This window comes from Pipistrellus hanaki, assembly GCF_964339955.1.
Source record: "Pipistrellus hanaki genome assembly, chromosome: 13".
In the NCBI taxonomy this organism is placed as follows: Eukaryota; Metazoa; Chordata; class Mammalia; order Chiroptera; family Vespertilionidae; genus Pipistrellus; species Pipistrellus hanaki.
In genome coordinates, this window is record NC_140515.1 from 25,458,051 (window position 1) to 25,477,814 (window position 19,764).

General features: G+C 42.6%; 1 protein-coding gene across 7 annotated transcripts in view; it reads left to right on the plus strand.

The window, feature by feature from the left end:
• GRM7 (glutamate metabotropic receptor 7) overlaps positions 1-19,764 on the plus strand; it is a 732,546-nt gene that overhangs the window by 683,042 nt on the left and 29,740 nt on the right. For 2 of the 7 annotated variants that reach the window (XR_014796613.1, XR_014796614.1), the window contains exons 10-12: positions 575-666; positions 5,247-5,509; positions 5,612-5,736. The exons of 1 other annotated variant lie outside the window; for it this stretch is intronic. Coding sequence is in view for 4 of the 6 variants with exons in the window: in XM_084901931.1 (XP_084758057.1) it covers positions 5,612-5,689 (78 nt within the window). In the remaining 2 variants the exon portion in view is untranslated. Of the gene's footprint in view, positions 1-574; positions 667-5,246; positions 5,588-5,611; positions 5,737-7,705; positions 8,142-8,379; positions 8,477-19,764 lie in introns of those variants that run through there. 4 more of the 7 variants (XM_084901931.1, XM_084901932.1, XM_084901929.1 and 1 more) reach the window with 4 other exon arrangements.

Genomic DNA, 19,764 nt, shown 5'->3' on the forward strand with positions numbered 1-19,764 from the left:
CAATAAAATATATATATATATTAAGTGTACACAGAAAACACCTGTTGTAAAATGGTTATGTACATCTAAGACTACACAACCAACAATGTCTAGAAAATTCTGGAACACATGCCTATGCTGTGTAAATTTGTTATGGTTTTGTTTTGTTTATGTGCTGCTTCCTCATTCGTGAGAGCCCTAGCATTCTCAGCATTGTGTCCTTGCCTTCATCCTCTGGACTAGCCATGCAGGCTGGTCAGCATGCCTGGAAGAGGCTGCGGAAAAGGGGTGTCAATAGGAAGAAAACAACTCTGACCAGACAGAAAAATTATTTGGGGGCTGGGTCTCTCAACTGCTCCACCTCAAGCAAGTCAAGCCAAATTGCCTTAAACCAAGAGGCACCAGTACTCCCATGTTCAGAGGTACCTGAATTGTGGTGAACTGGTCTACCAAAGGCTAGTGACCCCACTGAAAGAGTGGACATGATGTCTATGGTCTCTATTGCAGCCTCTTCTCCAAAAGAAAAAAACAAAAGAATGAGAAGGAATATTGTTTGAACATTTATTTTATACGTACCTATATATTTTTCCTGTAGACTGTATACCACCAGTAAGAAAGAGTGTACAAAAGTCTGTTACTTGGTACACTATCCCACCAACAGTATAGCTTTTGCCTGCTTTCCAAAAGGTAAGACAAATCCAATTTTTATTTATTTGTGTGTGCTTGTCTTTACTGAGAATTAGAAATGTGTCCATGAAAACTGCATGATTTGCCTGTACAACAATATATGTGAAGAAACGTGTTTTAACTAAGTTTGGTAGAAGGAGCTGCTATAAGCCACATGCCTGATGTGTTTTCTAGAGAACATCTGTATGAGTATGTGTGCATTGGTCTTTCCTGAAAAGATAGCCGACTGTGGCAGAATTAGCACTGCTCATTCTGATACACACTCTACAACTACCAATGGTGGGAGATGATTTTTTTTAAATGTATGTTTCCACAGTCTAGTTTTAGAAAGCAATTTTGAAAACTTAGAGGGAGAGAAGGGAGAGAAGGGCAATATTTCACAAGCCTGGAAAAAGGTTTGTTCTGGTTTATTTTTATTATTGTAAATACATTCGAAGAAATTTATACTTTCCTAGAAATGTATTCATTCAAAAAACAATGAATGTCCCTACCATCTTAAATCCCAAATGGTCTTGGTTTGTTCTTTGAAGAAAAAAAAAATTTAAAAGGGGTTTGTTGGCTAAGCTTGATAATGTGTTGAAGATGATTTGTGGCTCCTAGTTCTGCCTTGGAGAAACACGGAACAAGCTTCAGTCATTGCACAGAGATGGGAGAGGTCCAACAAAAGACCACAGGACTCTAAAAATGCATCTCAACGTTAGCCAGACCCAAGAATCACCAAAAAATACCAAGGATATTCAAACTAATAGTTTTACAAACACAGCGAATGGTGTAATGTGTGAATTGGACATGGGACGAACTGCCAAAAGAATAATAACTGTTTTACCATTGATGCTTACCTATCACTATGGAAAAATATTAGTGGTTGTATTATTTCCTCTCTACTTCAGCCTAAGCAATACCGGAACATAGGGGGAAACAATACTTGCAAGTATCCTATACAGCTGGAGGCAGGGTATTCCAAACAGAGGGAAAACATGGAGTAAAGTTATTAAAAGCATATGGTGGGCTTTGAATAAAAGATTTCTTTTGATTTCTTTTAAACTTATTATGCTTATAAAACAGAGAGACCTATCTCTAGAGGGATTCCGAGGGGGGGTGGGCAGAGAGGTCATACCATGTGAGAGGGAAATATTGGTTCAGGATGTGGCTATTCTCTTTTCTATGTGGCTAACATGGAACTTTTATTAGATCATTGCTGTTTCTTCCATCTCTGTTTCTATAATGGTCTACTAAGTACAAACAATATCTTGCTCTTTTTAATATATTTAGCACTCTAAGACAAGAGTACTTTCAAAGAGTAATGACATTTTCTGTTGATTTTAGATGGATGCCAGCACCTCCGTCTTTAATTTCAGACGTATTGTTCACAGGGTTCTTTCCTTTCTCCATATCAACGTGATCTGTCCTAGTTTATAAATAGGGCATTCTCTTCTCCCAGTGACTATATAACTGTATTCCAGTGAGATTTCAAGTTTTTGCGGTACAAGTGCTTGTCAAAACACTGCAGCTCATCACTTTAATAGTCCTTTTCCAGGAGACTGCCTCAGAATAAATGAGAAGGAATTTTCCCCGGGTAAAAACGATAGATTTAATCTCGATCCATTAAAAATTCTCGCTAGCTCCATTCTCAGTTGATGCCTTTTGGTTGAAAGGGTGCAAGATGAAAGTGGTCCCCAGTCAATCTTCCAGTAAAAAAATATATTTTTTTAGGATGTGCTATTTAGAAGTAAACTTTTTTGCTAGGATTGTCTTGTTTCACGGATGTTGACTAGGTGTTCCCCTTCCTGCTCATTTAGAGGTGGCTTTACAAATTCATGATAAACATCTAACATAGCTACTTAAAAACCAGGGGGGATGGAAGCTGCTCTAAGTTAAGTGTGTTGCAAGAAGGGAGGGAGGGTACCACCTTGTATGGGTTACAGTCAGACTGGAAAGCTGGGAGCACCATAAAAGAAGCTTCAGGTTGTGTGTTCAAATCCATTTCTAGGAGGTTCTTTTCAGGAGACAACACAGGTGAGAAAAGCCTAGAGGTTCAAGAGTGAACTTCCATACCACCCTGCTAGCAAGACCAGTTTTGCCCTCTACCCTCAGCAAAGGCACACCCTACAGAGCAAATCCATGCCTGCTTGTTGGGGTTGGGCAGAAGCAGGTTCAGAGAGAGACAAAGCAGAACCTGATGGAAAACGCACCCCATACCACACCCACCTTCCACACACACTCTGGGCCAGCAGCAGCGGGAGCAACATGGTCTGAATCTTTTGTCTGAATGTTTTTCTACATGTGACACCTCTGATAAGTGTTATCAATCTGGTGACATTTATTTTAAAATGCAATTAAGAAAGAAAGAAAGAAAAAAAAAAAAAGGCCAATTATCTGGCTTCATCACCAGGTCAGGAAACTGTTTTGTTAGGAGGTAAATTTCATACCAGAGGGTGGTGTTCTGGTTTCTAAAACTTTAAGAGTTTAATTCAGCAAATATGGACATTTATTAGCCCTGAGTATTTTTTCACAAGGTATGTTCTTCCAAGCAAGTACACTGGTTATACTAGAATTGACCTTTTCTTCATTTATTAAATGGTATTATAAAACATTAATAATCTCTTATTTTCTATCATTACCATCATGAGGTCATTTCATCATTTCTACACTTTGGGAACTGTACATCCAACTTTTCCATTATGTCTAGACTCTCTCCCCTCCTTAACATTCCCTGTGATATTTCTTAGTTAACTGGAGACTCCCTCAATTTAAAATCCATTCTGAAATTCTGTAAGTGAAGCATAGCGAAGAATATATGTCTCCTGACCTTTGACATGAAATCACCTACGAAATAAATGCAGCTATAAATCTTTTTGGCATATCTCTTTCTGCCTAAGAGCTCTGTGAAATGCCATCATTTCTCTCATTGGGGTTTACAATCTCAGCAGCCTCAAAAACCAATTAATATTTGCCATCTCTGTTCTGCCACTTCAGTTGAACTTAAAGAATGGGATGAAAGTGCACATGGCTGGAATTCCTACTAGTTTGTAGCATAAAAGACACACACACACACACACACACACACACACACACACACACACACACCATACCTCAAAGGCATGAATAGTGTGTCAAGTTTTGTGGGTTCTTTTTTTTTTTGGAGGGGTGGGAGTTTTATTTATCATAATATAAACTGTCATGATGAATAACTGGATGGAAAAGAATATATTGTAAAAATGAAAGTAAACAAAGGCATGATGAACTTGAAAAAAATACAAGCACATTATTTCTGTTCTTCCTCTCTGGGAGGTATATGATGTCAAATGACCAAATTACTTCTGAAAAAGTGGCCCATAGGTTAGGTTATAATACATGCAGTCTCATTTTTACAATGCCATTTATTTCCTCAGGGTAGCAAAAAACAAGGACAAGTTTTAGCAAAACTAATAATGCTTAAGGAACAAACCCTTCCTGTTCCAACTCTTTGTGTCAAGTTTTACATGTGAGCATGTCACAGCACACCTGGCCAGGACTTAGTAACTGGAAGAAGAATCTCAAGTGAGGTCAAAGAGACATTTGTTGAGTACTGTTTCTCTGGTCAGCCCTGAACTGCTAGGAACTGGGGACAGAAGCAGACAATACCCTCAGGTAGCCCCGATCTGATGGAAGACTTTAGGGTAAGCAGTTATACTTCAGAGGGGCCCTTAGGAGGTGAGAGTGCTGCTGAGCTATGTGAACAGAGCATCACCAGGAGGTGTGGTTGGAGCCGGTCCTAAAAGATGAAGGACTCCAGGCAGCCACAGAGAAAGGGCACTCAACGCAGGACACAAGTTTGTGGAAAGAACCCGGAGAACAAAAGAATATGGTGTCCCAGGACTAGAAAGCAGTGTGCAGCTGAGGCATTAGGTGTTCAGGCAGATGTTCCGGGCAAGACACATGGGAAGCAGCCTGCGCATAGTGGGACCGCATTGCCTTTATCCCTGAACCTTTAGCAAAGGGCCTGACAAATGTTAGAAAATGAGCTTGGAATGGAGTACAAATCCTCACATGCCACAGGCCCCTAGCCTTACCTTGGATGTGGTACATACCCAGTAAATATCTCAGAGGGGGTATTTATTAAGAATGAGAAAATGCTAAGTCTATAGCTGCAGCAAGTGGAATTGTGTTCTCCCAGATCAGACCTCTAGGTCACACATGCAGCCCTGAAAAAGCAACATTTAGCTCTGATGTCACAAGTGTCATCTCCAGGCTGTTGCCTTTATGTGAGACTGTCAACCAGCCAGGCAGTGCTGTGTCCGCAGGTGTGGAGTTGATGTACCTTTGATGAGTGAACCTCACGTGTAAAACCAATCAAGTTTTATTTCTACTTCTTTCCTGTTGTGGACAATGGCTGTCTACACCATTTTTTCTTTCAAAGGGCACCGGGATTTCAAAGTTATCATTAGAAATGGATCCTAAGTATTTGCTTAAATGACTATAGCTTCTACTTCTGTAAAAACACAATCAATAAGCGTTTTATTATTATTATTATTATTATTATTATTATTATTAATGCATTTTCTTAGTGACTGGCATTAAGGGCAGATTTTGTCTTTTAGGCCCCAAACATCATTTGCATTTTTAAAGAAACAGTGTGTGTCCTAAACCAAGGTCAGTTAATCTCCACAGTATTCCCTCCTCCCAATTTCTGTGAATGAGCATCTTCTCTGGACTCAAGTGATGGTGACTTGTTTCTGCCTCCTAAGGACATGGCTCAGCTTCGAGGATTTGTTTTCCTTTCTTTTCTTTTTTCTTTTTCTTTTTTTTGGCTGTGCAATGGAACTTGGATGCATTTTAAAATAACTTTCTCTAGGAATCAAAGGTAATCATTTCTCTTAATGATCCACATGAATATTCTCATTATTTTTTTCTTTTCAAATTTAAAATTAGGTTTGAATTACCTTTATGTCTCTTCCTCTTCCAGGGTAACCCCAGAGGACCCCAGCTGGCACCAAGAGGCCTGAAGAGGATACATCTCCAAAGCCTGATCTTGCTGAGCTGACCCAAGCAATCAGAAGAACATGACAGGAATCACCCATCCCACTTGCTGTAAGTGTTGGTTCAAGTTATCGGTTATGTCCTTGTGTGTCCTGTTGTTTATTTCCCTCTGGCCACGGGTAAGGAAAACTGGATCAGGGTCCTAGCCCTGACTCTGATACTTGGGGTAGCATAGCTCACTCGCCTCATGGACCTCTGAGTCCCATTCTCCCTGATCTTCAGTTTCCTCTTGGATAAAATGGGAGCAAATTTCCTTGCTGGGATACCCTGGAGATGGCATGGGAACACATCAATGAAAGCCCTGCTTTACAAAGGGCTGTGGGTAGCACTGTTAGTCCCTACTTGTCTGTTTTAATTGGCTTTCCTTTCTCCTTTTTTTTTCCTGGTGGGTGTATTTTTGTCTACCATAAGCCGTCAGAGTTGGGGGGTGACATCTAGCTTGCCCAGGAAGTCAGGTGCCCTTTCCTCTAGCCGCACAACCAGCCTTGTTTTTGAGATGGCTCACTGGGGTCCTGTAATGGCTCATTAGTAGCCCTTGTCTTGGTGGAACTGACAGGCCAGGCCATCCATCACTCAGCCAGGCTGCTGCAGGACAGCCAGGCTCATACCCCCTGATCTATGAACCACTCCATGTGATTAACTTCGACAGGTAACTTCAGGTTGGCTGGCATGCCGAAGAGCATTTTAAGTACAAATAACAGCTCTGGGATCTGTCTTGAGTGATAGAAAAATGACTGAGTGCAATAGAGTCCCTTAATCTTTGCTTGTGAAAACACATTAGGTTTACTTTGGAGACCAGGATACTGCAACATCATCAATTAACAAAACCTCTCCGAGATCTTCGTTGATACTTTGAAGTTTGGTATTTTTCAAGCTTACTTCAAAAGGAGAACTCCACGGAGGGCCAGGCTCATTCATCTCAGTCTTCAAAGGACCTGGAATAGTTCTTTTCAGAAATTTAATAATAACAACAACAATATCAATTACCAGGATGATAATTGCACCGTATCATCCCTATGGCTGCAGTGTTCCAAAGTGCTCAGCCATCCATTGAGACAAATCTCATTGTCCTCACTTCGCATAGCAGGCACCCGGCTTAGAGATGTGAAGCAAGTTGCCAGAGACACACACCAATGAGTGGCACAATGGATGCCCGCACTTGGGTCCTCTGGCCAGACTCCTTCCCATTATATCTTTCTGAAATTGAGTGGAACTGGACAAGACGTTTCTGTCTGCATCCTCATCTAATCAGCATTTGTCTGTCATTCTCTTCAGTTGCTTCCTGAAGATGAGTGAGGCCCTCCAGGGCTTTAAGTTGAAAATCATAATCTGATTTCAGGGCCATTTTGAAATGGGACATGTGGCCTCTTTTTCCTTTTCCCCCCCTCTTAATGATACCTCAAAGGAGAGACTATTTGATGCTATTTTACCTACTCTTGGATTCTTTGGATGGTCTGAAAATTAAAGAGTATAGCTCTTGCCTCAAAGAACATGGCCTTGTAGAGCTGGAAATGCTGAACTCTTGAGAAGTGATCGAAATCCACTGACATAATCAAGACCTACAGGACATCCAGAAGTGAGCACAGCCTGTTGACAGTTAAAATCACAAAGCGTCACATACTGATGGCTCTAAGCAGACACCACCTCTGCATACAGTGATGGCGTCTGGCCTGGAAACGTAAGAAGAGGACAAATCCAGAAGAGGCTTTGGTAGCATTAAAAAGGGACACTTTCCTCTCCCAGGAATGTGAAAAGCTAATTCCTGCTACAGCTTCATCGCCCGTTTCTTCTCCCTCTTCCTTCATCATAGCAAGACTGTAGAAAGACACTGACTTTATCATCCATGTTAGTTAAAAATTTGATTAAGCTGGCCACCTCTTAAAAAAAATGCTAGGTTTTTGTTCTAGGACTTAATTCCTCTCTCTCTCATTCCTGTCATATTTGCAAATTTTATTTGCATTTGCATTTCCCATGGTTTGCCAGAGTCCAGACTGAGACTTGAGCTATTGTTTCCATTCAGGTGAAAAAGTGCAACCACACTGACCATCTGCACTGGCCCACAGTCAGGCGATTGTCCCAGGCAAGTTATCGTTTTTGCATCCTTCTGAGTATCCCAGGGAGGCTCTGCCAACCAGCCAGCCAGTGCATCCAATGAATGGAACAGACCTTGCCCCGGTTCCAGTGTGGGCTTAGTCCTGGGTGGTCCTCATCATGTACCAGCAATGTCCTCCTCTCTCAATGGTCCAAAATAAGGAAACACTAGACTGAGAGAAGTCTTGAGATCTTGGCCCACTGGAACCTTTTCTTGAGGCTTTAACAATGATGTCAGAGCCATCAACTGGGGGAGCAATGACACCCCCTGAGAAAGCCAGTCTCCTCCTGAGTACTGAATTCTCAGTCAATTTATTCTGGGTCAAGTAGCAGGGACAGTAGCCCTAATGGGGGCTCCTACCTGACGCCCATATAAAGGGGAACAGAGTAGAGTAGGGGACCAGCGTGTGGGGCTATTGTGTAGGCCACACAGGCTGAATGCTGACACTTTGGGGCACTCAGTGGGTAGCATGGTGGTTGAGGACCACAGAAAGCACAGCTCTCGGACCAGAGTTCGGCACGGGAGGTGTTATCATGGTAGGCAGCTGTGTTGCCATGGTGTCCCCTCAATTAACTGGATGTTTCTGCTTGTGTTCCCTCTAGGAAAGAATTTGGAGATGCCAGTCCGATCCTCTGCCCTGCCATCTCTGTACCCACTCCCCTTCTGTACCCTCCACAATAAAGTTTGCGTGCCAAGTAATCTGCCTGCCTCTGATTTTTCGTCTGAAAACCCGGCCGGATTTTCAAATGGAAATATCAATACCTCTCCTGTCTAGTCTTCAACCTGCGTAGTATTGATCCTGTTTTAGAGTAACGGTGTCCTAAAGCCAGAATGGTACTGTGCTCTCAGAGGAGCCACTCAGGAAACCACATTTAGACACACTCGGGTTTCATTTAATTTCGTAACACAGCGCGTATCCCCTGACTGCAGGCCTCCAGACAGCAGCATGGTTGCCATCGTGACGAGTTTACATTCGGTTACTACCACCTGTTAGTACCAGCTTTGTAAGGAAATACGAAGGACCAATTTCAAAATCCGATTTATGGCCTGAAATGTGCCAAGACGAAATTTGAAAGGCACTTGAGTTTATACTTCGGTCGAATTCAAGTCTTTTGTTCCCCACCCTGATGCTCATCAAAATGTCACACGTGTTGAACACTCTTCCCCATGGATTCTGATGCACATCCAGGTTCGGGAACTCTTACTGATGATTCTGCCTGATAATCAACACCCACAATATGGTGTTGATGTGATGGCGATAACACGGTAATACATTTTTCAGGATATTAAACAGACCGATTTTGTTTTTAAAGTGTATCCAGGTTTAGCACACCAGTGGCATTCACCACATTCCAAGGAAGTCCTCTCTGTCTGTCTGGTAGTGCTGTGGGAAGCTATTTCAAGGTCTTCTCTCAAGAGATCTTCCAGACTGGTGTTGCAGACTAAATAAAGATGATGCTAATTGCCGAACTCTATTACTGGAGCGAAAAACAGCACCATCTTTGTTTGAGGCTGCATCTCCATGACAACACCGAGTAGAAAGCAGGGGGAATATTTCTTTTTCTCCTGTGCTCAGTGGGCCACAGGATGTGTAGGCAAAGGGAGTTGACACATCCTTATGCAATTATTCCAAGCGACTCAGTAGGACAACTCTGAATTTATTTAGCCCTGATGCCCTCAAAAGAGTTTACTATTTTTAAATCGTTTTTCATGCTTTGATGGTTTTCCTGCCTTTCTGCCCAATCAGGTAGTGAGAAGGATTGACATAATCCGTGCCGCAATGACCTTGTTGTTAATAAATTCGCCGTCATCCTATGGAGAGGCAGGCTGCTGCATAGGTTAAGACTGAGGGTGCTAGAGCCCTTATTCCAAGGTGTTAAATTCAACTTTGTCCTACTCTAGGTTGTCATGTGGGCTCAGAGCTTACTCTCTGTGCATCCGTTGTCTCATCTGTAAAGTGGGTATGATATTAGTAATTGCCTCCGAGAGTTGTTCATTAGGATTAAATTAGTGCATAGAGGCCTGTTGGTGTGGCTCAGTGTTGAAGTGTATACCTATGAACCAGGAGGTCATGGTACAATTCCTGGTCAGGGCACATGCCTAGGTTTTGGGCTTAATTCCCAGTGAGGGAAGTGCAGGAGGCAGCAGATCAATGATTTTCTCTCATTATTGATGTTACTATCTCTCTCTCTCTCCCTCTCCCTCTCCCTTTCTGAAATAAAGAAAAATAGACATTAAAAAATAAAAAATAAATTAGTGCATATAATGCGTAATACAATGCTTGGCATATAATACAATGTTCAATAATTAGCTGCTACTCTTCTAGTTGTGAATATTACCAACTGAGCTTTAGCTTCTTAGCTTACATGGCAGGCACTAGTTACACTCTGCTGTTTAAGTTTAAATTAGTTGGAATTAAATAAAATTAAAACTTGCGTTTCTCAGTTGCACTAGCCACATTCCAGCTGCTCAGTGGACACATATTAGTAACTACCAAGTTAGGAAGTGAAGACACAGTACATTGCCATCCTCGCAAAAGGTCTGAGCCATCATCGCCTAGCAATAGTAAGCAGGACAATGAGAGCTTCCTTTATTGTAGAGATAGATAGCTTTTGTTCTCAGCACTCTCCATTGACTGAAAATACAGTCTCTCTCTGAGAGTGCGGGGCCCATTCCTCTGGAGTTATTTCTTTTATGGCATCTAAACAGTGGTTTACATTGTGGAGTGGGCAATAAATACTGTGAACTAACAACAAAACCTTTTCCAACAGCGGTTTTCTCTCAGTTGGGAAGATTTCCTCCATTCCGTTCATACATGATTTATAAGGCTCTGTGGCAGCGGATTCTGAAGTTGCACATAATTCTTGGAAAGGAGGCAAGGTGGCGGTGTGGACCCACCACGTGTCTGGTCGTGGGACCCTGTAGCCAGTACAGAGGATGGTTTTCTGAATCACCAACCAGACTGCAGCCGTGTATCTGTTCATGTGCTGTACCCATGTTGTTCAAGGGCAAAAAGCCGAGCTCGGTGTATAAGGATGTGTAACAAATCACCATGTGTTACTGAGCCTGTGTTTGGCGAGCTGCAGGGATTGGTGCCTGGTCGGGGCCTCACCAGTGTATAAGGATGAGGGAGAATACAGGCAAAAGGAAAAGCGGTCTGTCCTTTTCAATAAGCAGACATTCTGTGTGGATCACGGACAGTTAGTAATGTTAGGCATTGCTTAGAAGGATCTCTGCTACCGATGTCTGTTTGGGGAGAACTGAAGCAATGAAGCCAGCATGGGAAGTTAGGAACAAGAGCCAGGGTACTCCCCTCACCCCCAGGCCAGCTCTGTGCCCCTGAAGAGAACCATCTCCCAGCATCTCGGATGCTCATTCCAGAGCTTAAGCTATAAAACGGCTGCATAGGGGAGGGAGAGTAACAACTATTGCTTTCTATTTCTGATTTTTCAGGTGCTCCATTTTTTTAAAGGAAAACACACACAAAATTGATTATATTGGTCACTAAATAATGTCAATAAAGTAGTGTCAATGACCCCATGTTTTAGAAGTGCAGAAAAAGATAAAAAGGAAAATATAGACAATTCTTTAAAAATCACATCATTCAATTCACTGTTACAATCAGCTTGCCCTTATACATATGTTATAGTTTTGTTTTCTCATATGCCCACACACACAGCATCTCATTCACCACACTGCATCACACTGAGGGAGGCGGTGATATAATCTATAGACATACAAACTACAGCTCAGAGGGTTCAGAAAATTGTCCAAGGTATTAGTGACAGAAGTAGCTTAAGGATCCATCACACCCAAGGATCTCTTTACGAAAACCTGCAGTATCTTCAGACTGACAAGTTCACATTTATACCAAGGAGAAACATCCCTCATTATAGAAGATTCAGATTCATAGTGCATTCGGGGGGAGGGAAGGGAAGGGAAACAAAATGTTTTTATTTTACCTAAAGATGATCACCAGCAATGAGTAGCCACTGGTGACCTTAAAGTGAACAGCCAGAACCAGAAAGGAGAAGAAAGATAGATTGCTAAAGACAAGGAGGTGGATCAACACCACATAACATCATCTGCTGTGTATGTGCCCAAGGCCAGGGGAGGTGTGTGCTGAGTGTGATGGGAGGAAACGGGGCTATGTGTTGCACTTTGTTAAGCTGTCCCTTCCAGCACCATTAGAGCTTGGCTTGGAGACACTGCATGTGCCAAATTGAAATCTGGGCTTCTTATTGTTAAACAAATAGCCTTGGGAGGCTTAGTAAGGAGAGTAAATCCAGTTTGAAAAGAAAGAGAGGATTTAGTCTTTCTTTTGTCTCTACTCCTCTTCCTGTCAATGGAGCCTGACCCCAACCAACCAGTGTGATTTATGCGGCCTTCCTGGTTATAGGGCCTGGGCTTAGAGAACCCAGACAAGACTGGCCTCAGCTTCTCCAGGAGTTCACAGCACAGAGAAGGCAGAACGTCTGACTCCTATCAGACACCATACACAGATGCATAGAAGGATGTAAAGAAGCCTGGGAATAGCCATGCACTCTCACGGGGTGGCAAGGAGACATTCTAACTGTGGCTTAAAAAGTAGGCCAGCATGGCAGAGGGTGTTCCAGACAGAAGGACTATCCTATATGAAGTCACAGGGTGTGAGTTGGTGCAACATTTTTAGCAACCGTGTCAGGTGGTAGATCTTGAGTACTTTCTGAAACCCAACCCTATTCCAAGTACTTAACATGTACTAGTATGAGCTCGTTTAGTCATAAAAACCTTATCAGATATGCATCATTAAACCCATTTTACAGATAAAGAAAGTGAGGCACCAAGATTTCAAATCACTTTCCCAAAGTCACCCAGGAGTTAAGATGAGCTATCTGAGGCCAGAGGCCATGCTTCTGGCAGCTGTAGTGCCCCCTGCAGTGAGAAGAAAATGGAATGTTTGAGGCAAATCCTATAGCTACACCACAGGGCTTCTCCACCCTGGCACTGGTGGTAGCTGGGGCTACACAGTTGCATTGCAGAATGCTTAGCAGCACCTCTAACCACTACATGCCAGTAGTATCTCCAGCCTGCCATTATGCACATGAAAAATGTCTCTAGACAAATGTCCCTCAACACTGTCAAATGTTCTCTCAGGACACAGATGCCCCATTTGAAAACCACTGGGCAAGCACATGGTGTGTGAGGCAGGTGAGAATATATTAGAACTCACTGAAAATTCCTGAAATTCTATTCTGATGGCTGTGAGAAAGAACCCTGCAGAGAGAAAGGGGCCAGTTGGGGTTTAACCAGTGGGGAGCGGCAGAAAACATAACCTGAAGAAGCATGAGGGAGGTTCTGTGAGAGACAAGGCAGGCTTCTGGGTTCTCAGCTATGAACAGGATGTGTTCTCAGATTTTTATACATCGCATGGTCAGAAATCCTAAAGCTGCGGATAGCAAAGGATCTCCCCTAAGAACAGTGCCAAAGTCAGGCAACCAATTTGCCCAGTGTTCTCTGGAATGCGGCCAATCCTTGATCTGAAAGCTCAAAAATCAAAGCCTCATTTCAGCTGAGAAAGCTTCTGAATCTGGGGGAACACTGAACACCCAGTTTTCTTAAGAAGCCCCCATGCCAGATTCCCTGTCCCTGCTTGAGTGTGAACACAATGTGTCTCCTTAGTAGGGACATTTACTGGACACTTGGCAACTTGAAAAAAATGAAAATATTCTTCTCCCAAGGCCATAAATGGAAAAAATTTCAAGCCAAGGAGTCTGTGTTCAGAGAAGAACTTTTATAAACAGAAAAAAAGATCTATGCACCTTCTAAATATTCTAAGATAAACATGTCACTTTTATAAAACAAAAGATGGTTTTCAAATGATCTAATTCAGAAGGGTACCTCAGCTGGGGAAGAAACACTGACCTAAGGGTACAGTTCCATGCAATCCTCAAACCTGAGCCTTCTCCTGCCCTGTGACCTGTTTTGGCTTCCAGTGAGTTCTTTATTGTGTCACTGGGAAGGATCAGGAAGAATTCTTTACAAAACTGCCATGACCATTTGGGATTAAGTGTTGCTCCAAGCTTCTAGCCAACATTCTAGTTTTTAATATGGATGTCTGTTAAGAATAACTCAATTTTCCATGAAAAGCCCTATGATACCAGAAGAAACAAACATTGTATCTCTGATGGAAAGCCAGCCTCAGGTCAGAGTCCAGGGCTTTTGAATTGTGGCACAACTCTGACACAAGCATCTTCCTCTCTCAGCTGCCTAGTCTGTCAACATGGGAATTGAAAGTCCCTCATCCACCAGGTTCTTTGGAGGTTGAGTGAGACAGCATACGCTGCGGTCCCAGGATGTGGTCTGATGCATGGCTGACATCATTAATTGGTGTCCCCTCCCATTCGGTGTTTAAGAGAAACATTCAGGACTTTGGGGAGGTCAGACCTACCTGGGAACTCTTGGAGACTCTTGTGTTCAGATAAGCCCATGATCTGCCTTTAATAAGAACACCTCCCGGCCACTTTGTGACCCTCCCTCAACCCAAGGTGGAAACCTGACCCCCACAGCCCATTTCACTATGATCTCTGACTGGGAGGACTGGGAGGCTGCAATGGTGGGGCCCAGGCCTCTACATCAGGAGTTCTCCTAGGAGCAACAGGCCCTCAGCTCGAGTGGCAGTGGGGAAATAGGTAATAGAGATCATTGTCTTCAACAGCTTTGTTTTCAAAAAGATACTCAAGTAGAACGCTTCAGTGTAGTTCAGGCATTCCACTAATGACTTGAAATTTGAAACAGCTGTTTTCTTTTTCCCCCCAAGCTTTACAGTGTGTCTTGGAAGAAGATTGCTAAGCTTTTAAATTCTTCATAAATAGTAAATAGATTTAGTCATAAATGTCCTGTAATATGAGCTCGTCCTTTCATTCGGAGAGCAGTTGCAAATTCTGATTAAACATGATGGATCATTATACACAAGAGCACCTCCCAGCCATTGTGCGGGGAGAACAGCCACCAAGAAGTGCAGTCTCTGCTCTGATGAAAGGCATGTAAAGACATCAAACCCCAAACATCTGCCAGGCATTGTGTGGGGGAGGAAGGGACACTGAGCAATGCCTTGTGGCATTTTAAGGACAGCAAACAGCCGGCGTGGATGTAAGCAGTTACCACATGTCAGGAAGGAACTCAGATCACAGGATTAGGTGATAAGCCCTCATTTCATGGGTGACTCCTTCCTTTCGAAGCGACAAAGCTTTCTTCTTCTCCAAGACAGATGTTAACAGAACAGAAAGCGATCAGCCAGAAAGTGCAATTGATAAAATCCCAAGAGGGCAGTGCAATGAAGCATTCCCACCCCTTTCCTTCAGGGAACGGGAGCATGACATTGCTTACACTGTTTGGGGACTGTTGATAGCTAGCTTGGGTTGACACCGGAAGCAGCCCGGGACATGCTGGGGCCTGCGCAATAGTGAGGGGCTTTGGCAGAGCTACAGACGGGGCCTATCTGGCATGCTCCCCAGCCTTCCCTGAAAGTTGCTTTCATTCTCAACACCATTGGTTCTCCTTGGCCACTATGGGCCTAGGGCTGGGAGTGCATGCAATTGCCTTAACTTCACCCCACCCCTCTTGCCTTAGTTCGGATTGGAGGAGGAGTGTAGTTACACCAGTGATGGTATCACTCAGAAAATGGCCTCTTAGCCTAGAGTGGAGGGTTAGTTTATAGAGATTCCTAACAGGAGGTGTTCCTCACTAGAATTATTTTGCAACTGCATATGACATTGAACAGACCACAGTATTCTTCCCGCCATGCAGGCCTGCTAATAACCATCTCCACGTAGACATATTCCCATGCTAAGTCCCATAATGATAGGAGGTGTTTCTCCTCCTTGACATTGTACCGCCACCTCCTAGCACAGCCCCTGGCCCATGGCGAGTGGCTGATACATAAAACACCGCAGAGTGGCAATGCATGTATTTTCAACTAAGGTGAACTCAGACACATGGGGTCTTCAGGAAAAAAAGGGTGGAATGATAGAAGGAAGTGAAGGAAAGAAAGCCTGATTTTCTTGCTTTCCCTGTTCAGTCAATCTAGAGTCAATCCTGAGGGGGAAGTGAAGCCTCGGCAAAAATGCAAAGAGCCGAAACCAGTGTGGTTCAGTGGATAGAGCGTCGGTCTGCAGACTGAAAGGTCCCAGATTCGATTCCGGTCAAGGGCGTGTACATTGGTTGCGGGCACATCCCCAGTAGGGGGTGTGCAAGAGGCAGCTGGTCTATGTTTCTCTTTCATGGATGTTTCCAGTTCTCTATCCCTCTTCCTTTCTCTCTGTAAAAAATCTATAATATATATATATATTTTTAAAAATGCAAAGAGAACCCCAGTAAGTAAGTAACTCTGGACTCTTCAGCTTCCACAGAGGCAGAACTTACGAATTATTGAATAATGTGATGCAGGGCTTCTCAAAGTTTAATGTCCATACGATCACCCAGGGGTCTTGTTAAAATGTAGCTGTGGATTCACTGGGTTACTTAGACTGCATTTCTAAGGTGCTCCTGGTGCTGACCATGGTGCTGGTCTTTGGACCACACTCTTGGATTGGCATGGATTGAATAGACTGTGAAGGAAAATTCTGTCATGCCCAATGCTTGCCAGGCACACTGACTTTCAGACCTAACTCCTCTGACAAGTGTGAGTCCTCTCAGTGAATCGAACCTCACCGAGTGGTTGTAGAATTGAGTTACACAGTGAATGTGAAAACTTGGCATAATGCAGGTGGCTATTATTATCTGAAGGTGTTTCTGTCTCAGCAGAAAACTTAAAAATATGGCAAGTTGTAATTACACGTATGAGTTGTTTAGGTTTTCTTGCAAGTACGATAGTTTAAGGCACCTCAGTAGTAAAACGACAAATAATAAAGTATTCAAGCCCCATTTACACTGTCATATATACTGATCTTAATTGCAGACTGAAGATTTTAATCTAGTTGCTAACAGTAAATCAGCTCTTTAATAATAATGGGGGGAGGGGAAGGTGTGTGACTTATTATGAACAGTCTCACTTCTGTTTTTCATATGAAATTTCAGAAATCAAAAAGAAGTTCAAAAGAGAAAGATGGTAGTAGTACCTAAACTTAATGCAAATACTAGTCTAACATTGAAGTCTATTTTTTTAAATTAATTTTATTGAGGTATTACAGATCCCCCCACCCCCTTAGAGTTCCCTGAATGTGGTTCCTGCCCCACCACCACAGCCTTCACATCACTATTGCTGTGTCCGTGGGCTATGTATATGTGCATACAAGTTCTTTCATTAATCTCTTCCTGACCACCCTCCCCTCTGAGATCTGTCCTTCTGTCCCATGCTTCCATGTCTCTGGACCTATGTTCATCAGTTTATTTTGTTCATTAGATGCCACATATGAGTGAGATCATATGATATTTGTCTCTCTCTGACTGGTTTATCTCACTTAGCATTATAATTCCAGGCCCATCCATGAAGTCTCAAAGGATAGGAGATCCTTCTTTTTCTATAGCTATATAGTATTATCATTGTGTAAATGTACATCTTTTTTCATTCACTCATCTACCGATGGGCATTTGGGGTGTTTCCAGATTGCAGACATTTTAAGTAATGCTGCTATGAACATAGGGGTGTATCTAAATCTTTCTGACTGGTGTTCAGGATTGATACTTTCCCTTAAGTGGGATCCCTTGGTAAAATGGAAGTTCTATTTTTAATTTTTGAGGAATCTCCATGTTCCTCCCTTTCTCTCTCTTCCTTCCTCCTTCTCTAAAAATTAATAAAAACATAACCTTGGGTGAGGATTAGAAAGAAATGTTAATAAACCCTAATATTTTCAATTATTTTTTTCATGAAAACTTAAGCTTGCTATACATAATCAACATGATTACCACAAGCTTTAACTGACTCCCCCAGTTCTAAATTCCCCAGATCCATTAACACTATACATCACAGGAATCCGGGATAGCAGTACCTTGTCCTACTATGAAGTCCTTGGATATCAAGGACACTTTTTGAAAAAAGTGGCTCAGGACAAATCCACTAGAATAAAACATCTGAAAGCACCTCCTCCATGCAAATGATGATGTTAAAAGACTATGTTTACTCTATAGTCACTCATTCCAACAATATTCAATCCCAAAGGGACAGCTGTCAGCATCCTGCCTTATAATCATTATCTGAACAAAGTCTGGGCTAAAGCCAACATGCTCTTGTAAAAAGTACAGAGCCATGGGTCTACCCAAATGCAAAAAAATCAGTCTACTGAGGATATAGATGATCAAATTATCTATATCTACCTATATCTATCTATCTATACCTATCTATCTATATCTATCTAAAATAAAGAAATATGCTAATTAGCCTGGTCTCAGTAAGGGGTCCACCAGACAGAAGGAGATTGCATACCCAGCATTGGGGGTGGGGCAGCAGGGGCCTCCATGCCCTGTGCTGGGGGAGGGCCTGATCAGCAGTAGCGAGGGCTGCTTCAAGGGCCAGGAAGGGAGGCAGGACCTGACTTGCAAGTCAAGGGTGGGCAGCACCAAGCAATTTCAAACCATGCACTGGGCTCCTACTAGCTATAAATGTGAAACTCTAACAGTGAAAGACCTCTGGGAACAAGAAGTATAGACAACTATAAAACTTATCTACAGAGATTGAGAGTTACTTTCATAAAATGGCTTGAAGGATGTGAGGCTATAAGGAAACACAAAGTGTGGGGAAAGCCATCCAGGCAAAGGGAAGAATATGTGCAAAGGTCCTGTAGCAGAGGCCTGGCAAATATGAAAGCCTGCACAAAGGCTTGTGTGGCCAGAGTGGAGAGAGAGTATGCAGAGAAGTGCGACTCAAGATAAAGCAGGGAGACAAGTACCATGTCACACTGAGCTTTATAAAACAAATTAGAGATGTTTGCCTTTGTTCTAAAAGCAATGGGGACCCATTGAAGGCTTTTAAGAAAAAGAGGCAAAAAAAAAACCAACATAATCTGATTTACATTTTTAAAAGAAATCATTCTAGCAGGTGTGCAGAGCAATAGCTATATGCAAATAATCAGAATTCAGCTTGAATATATTATTTACTGTGATGATGTTGGCTTTAATTACAGAGATGGTAGTGGCAGTGGAGAGAAGTGCAAGAAAAGTGCAGAGCCATGGATGTACCCAAATGCAATATTTCAGAGGCAAAAGCAACCAGATTTGGTGTTGAGTCCACTTCTAACTCTACCTCTACACCCATAAGAAATCCTGCTGATATGGACTGTAGTGCTTACCTACTTACTCAGACTGACTCTGTGGCCCCAGACATGGAAACATAAAGTAGGTGGATGCCACCTTAACAGAGCTGTAGTACCCAAATGCAACTGATTTTATCCTGGATCACTTATCTGTACTATGGAGTAGAGGGTGAATTCTCCAATGCACATGGCCAATCATTTTAAGGTCTTTGCAAAGTTATCTCTATGTCTATCTGTATATGTTATATGCATGACCCTATGCAGAACCTCAATAGTAATTTATATTTATCTGAAGAAGTTTGGCCAGCTACAAAGTTTAAAGTAAGCAGTCCTCAAACGTGTCTCCAGTTCTGGTACTAATTGCAAATTTGGAGAGTTTATGAAACCACTCTCAAATTTGATCATTTGCTAGAAAAACCCACTGAAAGCTGTTTACTCTCATTTGTGGTTTAACGGGGATTAAAATCAGCCAAGAGCACCAGGACAGAATCTGGGTAAAGGACCAGATATGAGCTTCCTTCGTCCCCTCCCCATGGAGTCAGGATGCATCACTTTCGCAGAGTTCATGTGTGACAAGACACAGAGCTCTGCCAACCAGCAGGCTCTCCCTCGCCTCAGTGGGCAGAGATGTGATTGGGGCTCATTATATTATATCTACATGATTGATTGATTGCACTCAGTCTCCAGACCAACTGATACCCCATGACCCAAAGCCCCAGCTCTAAATCACATTGTTACTATCTAAATCACATTGTTACT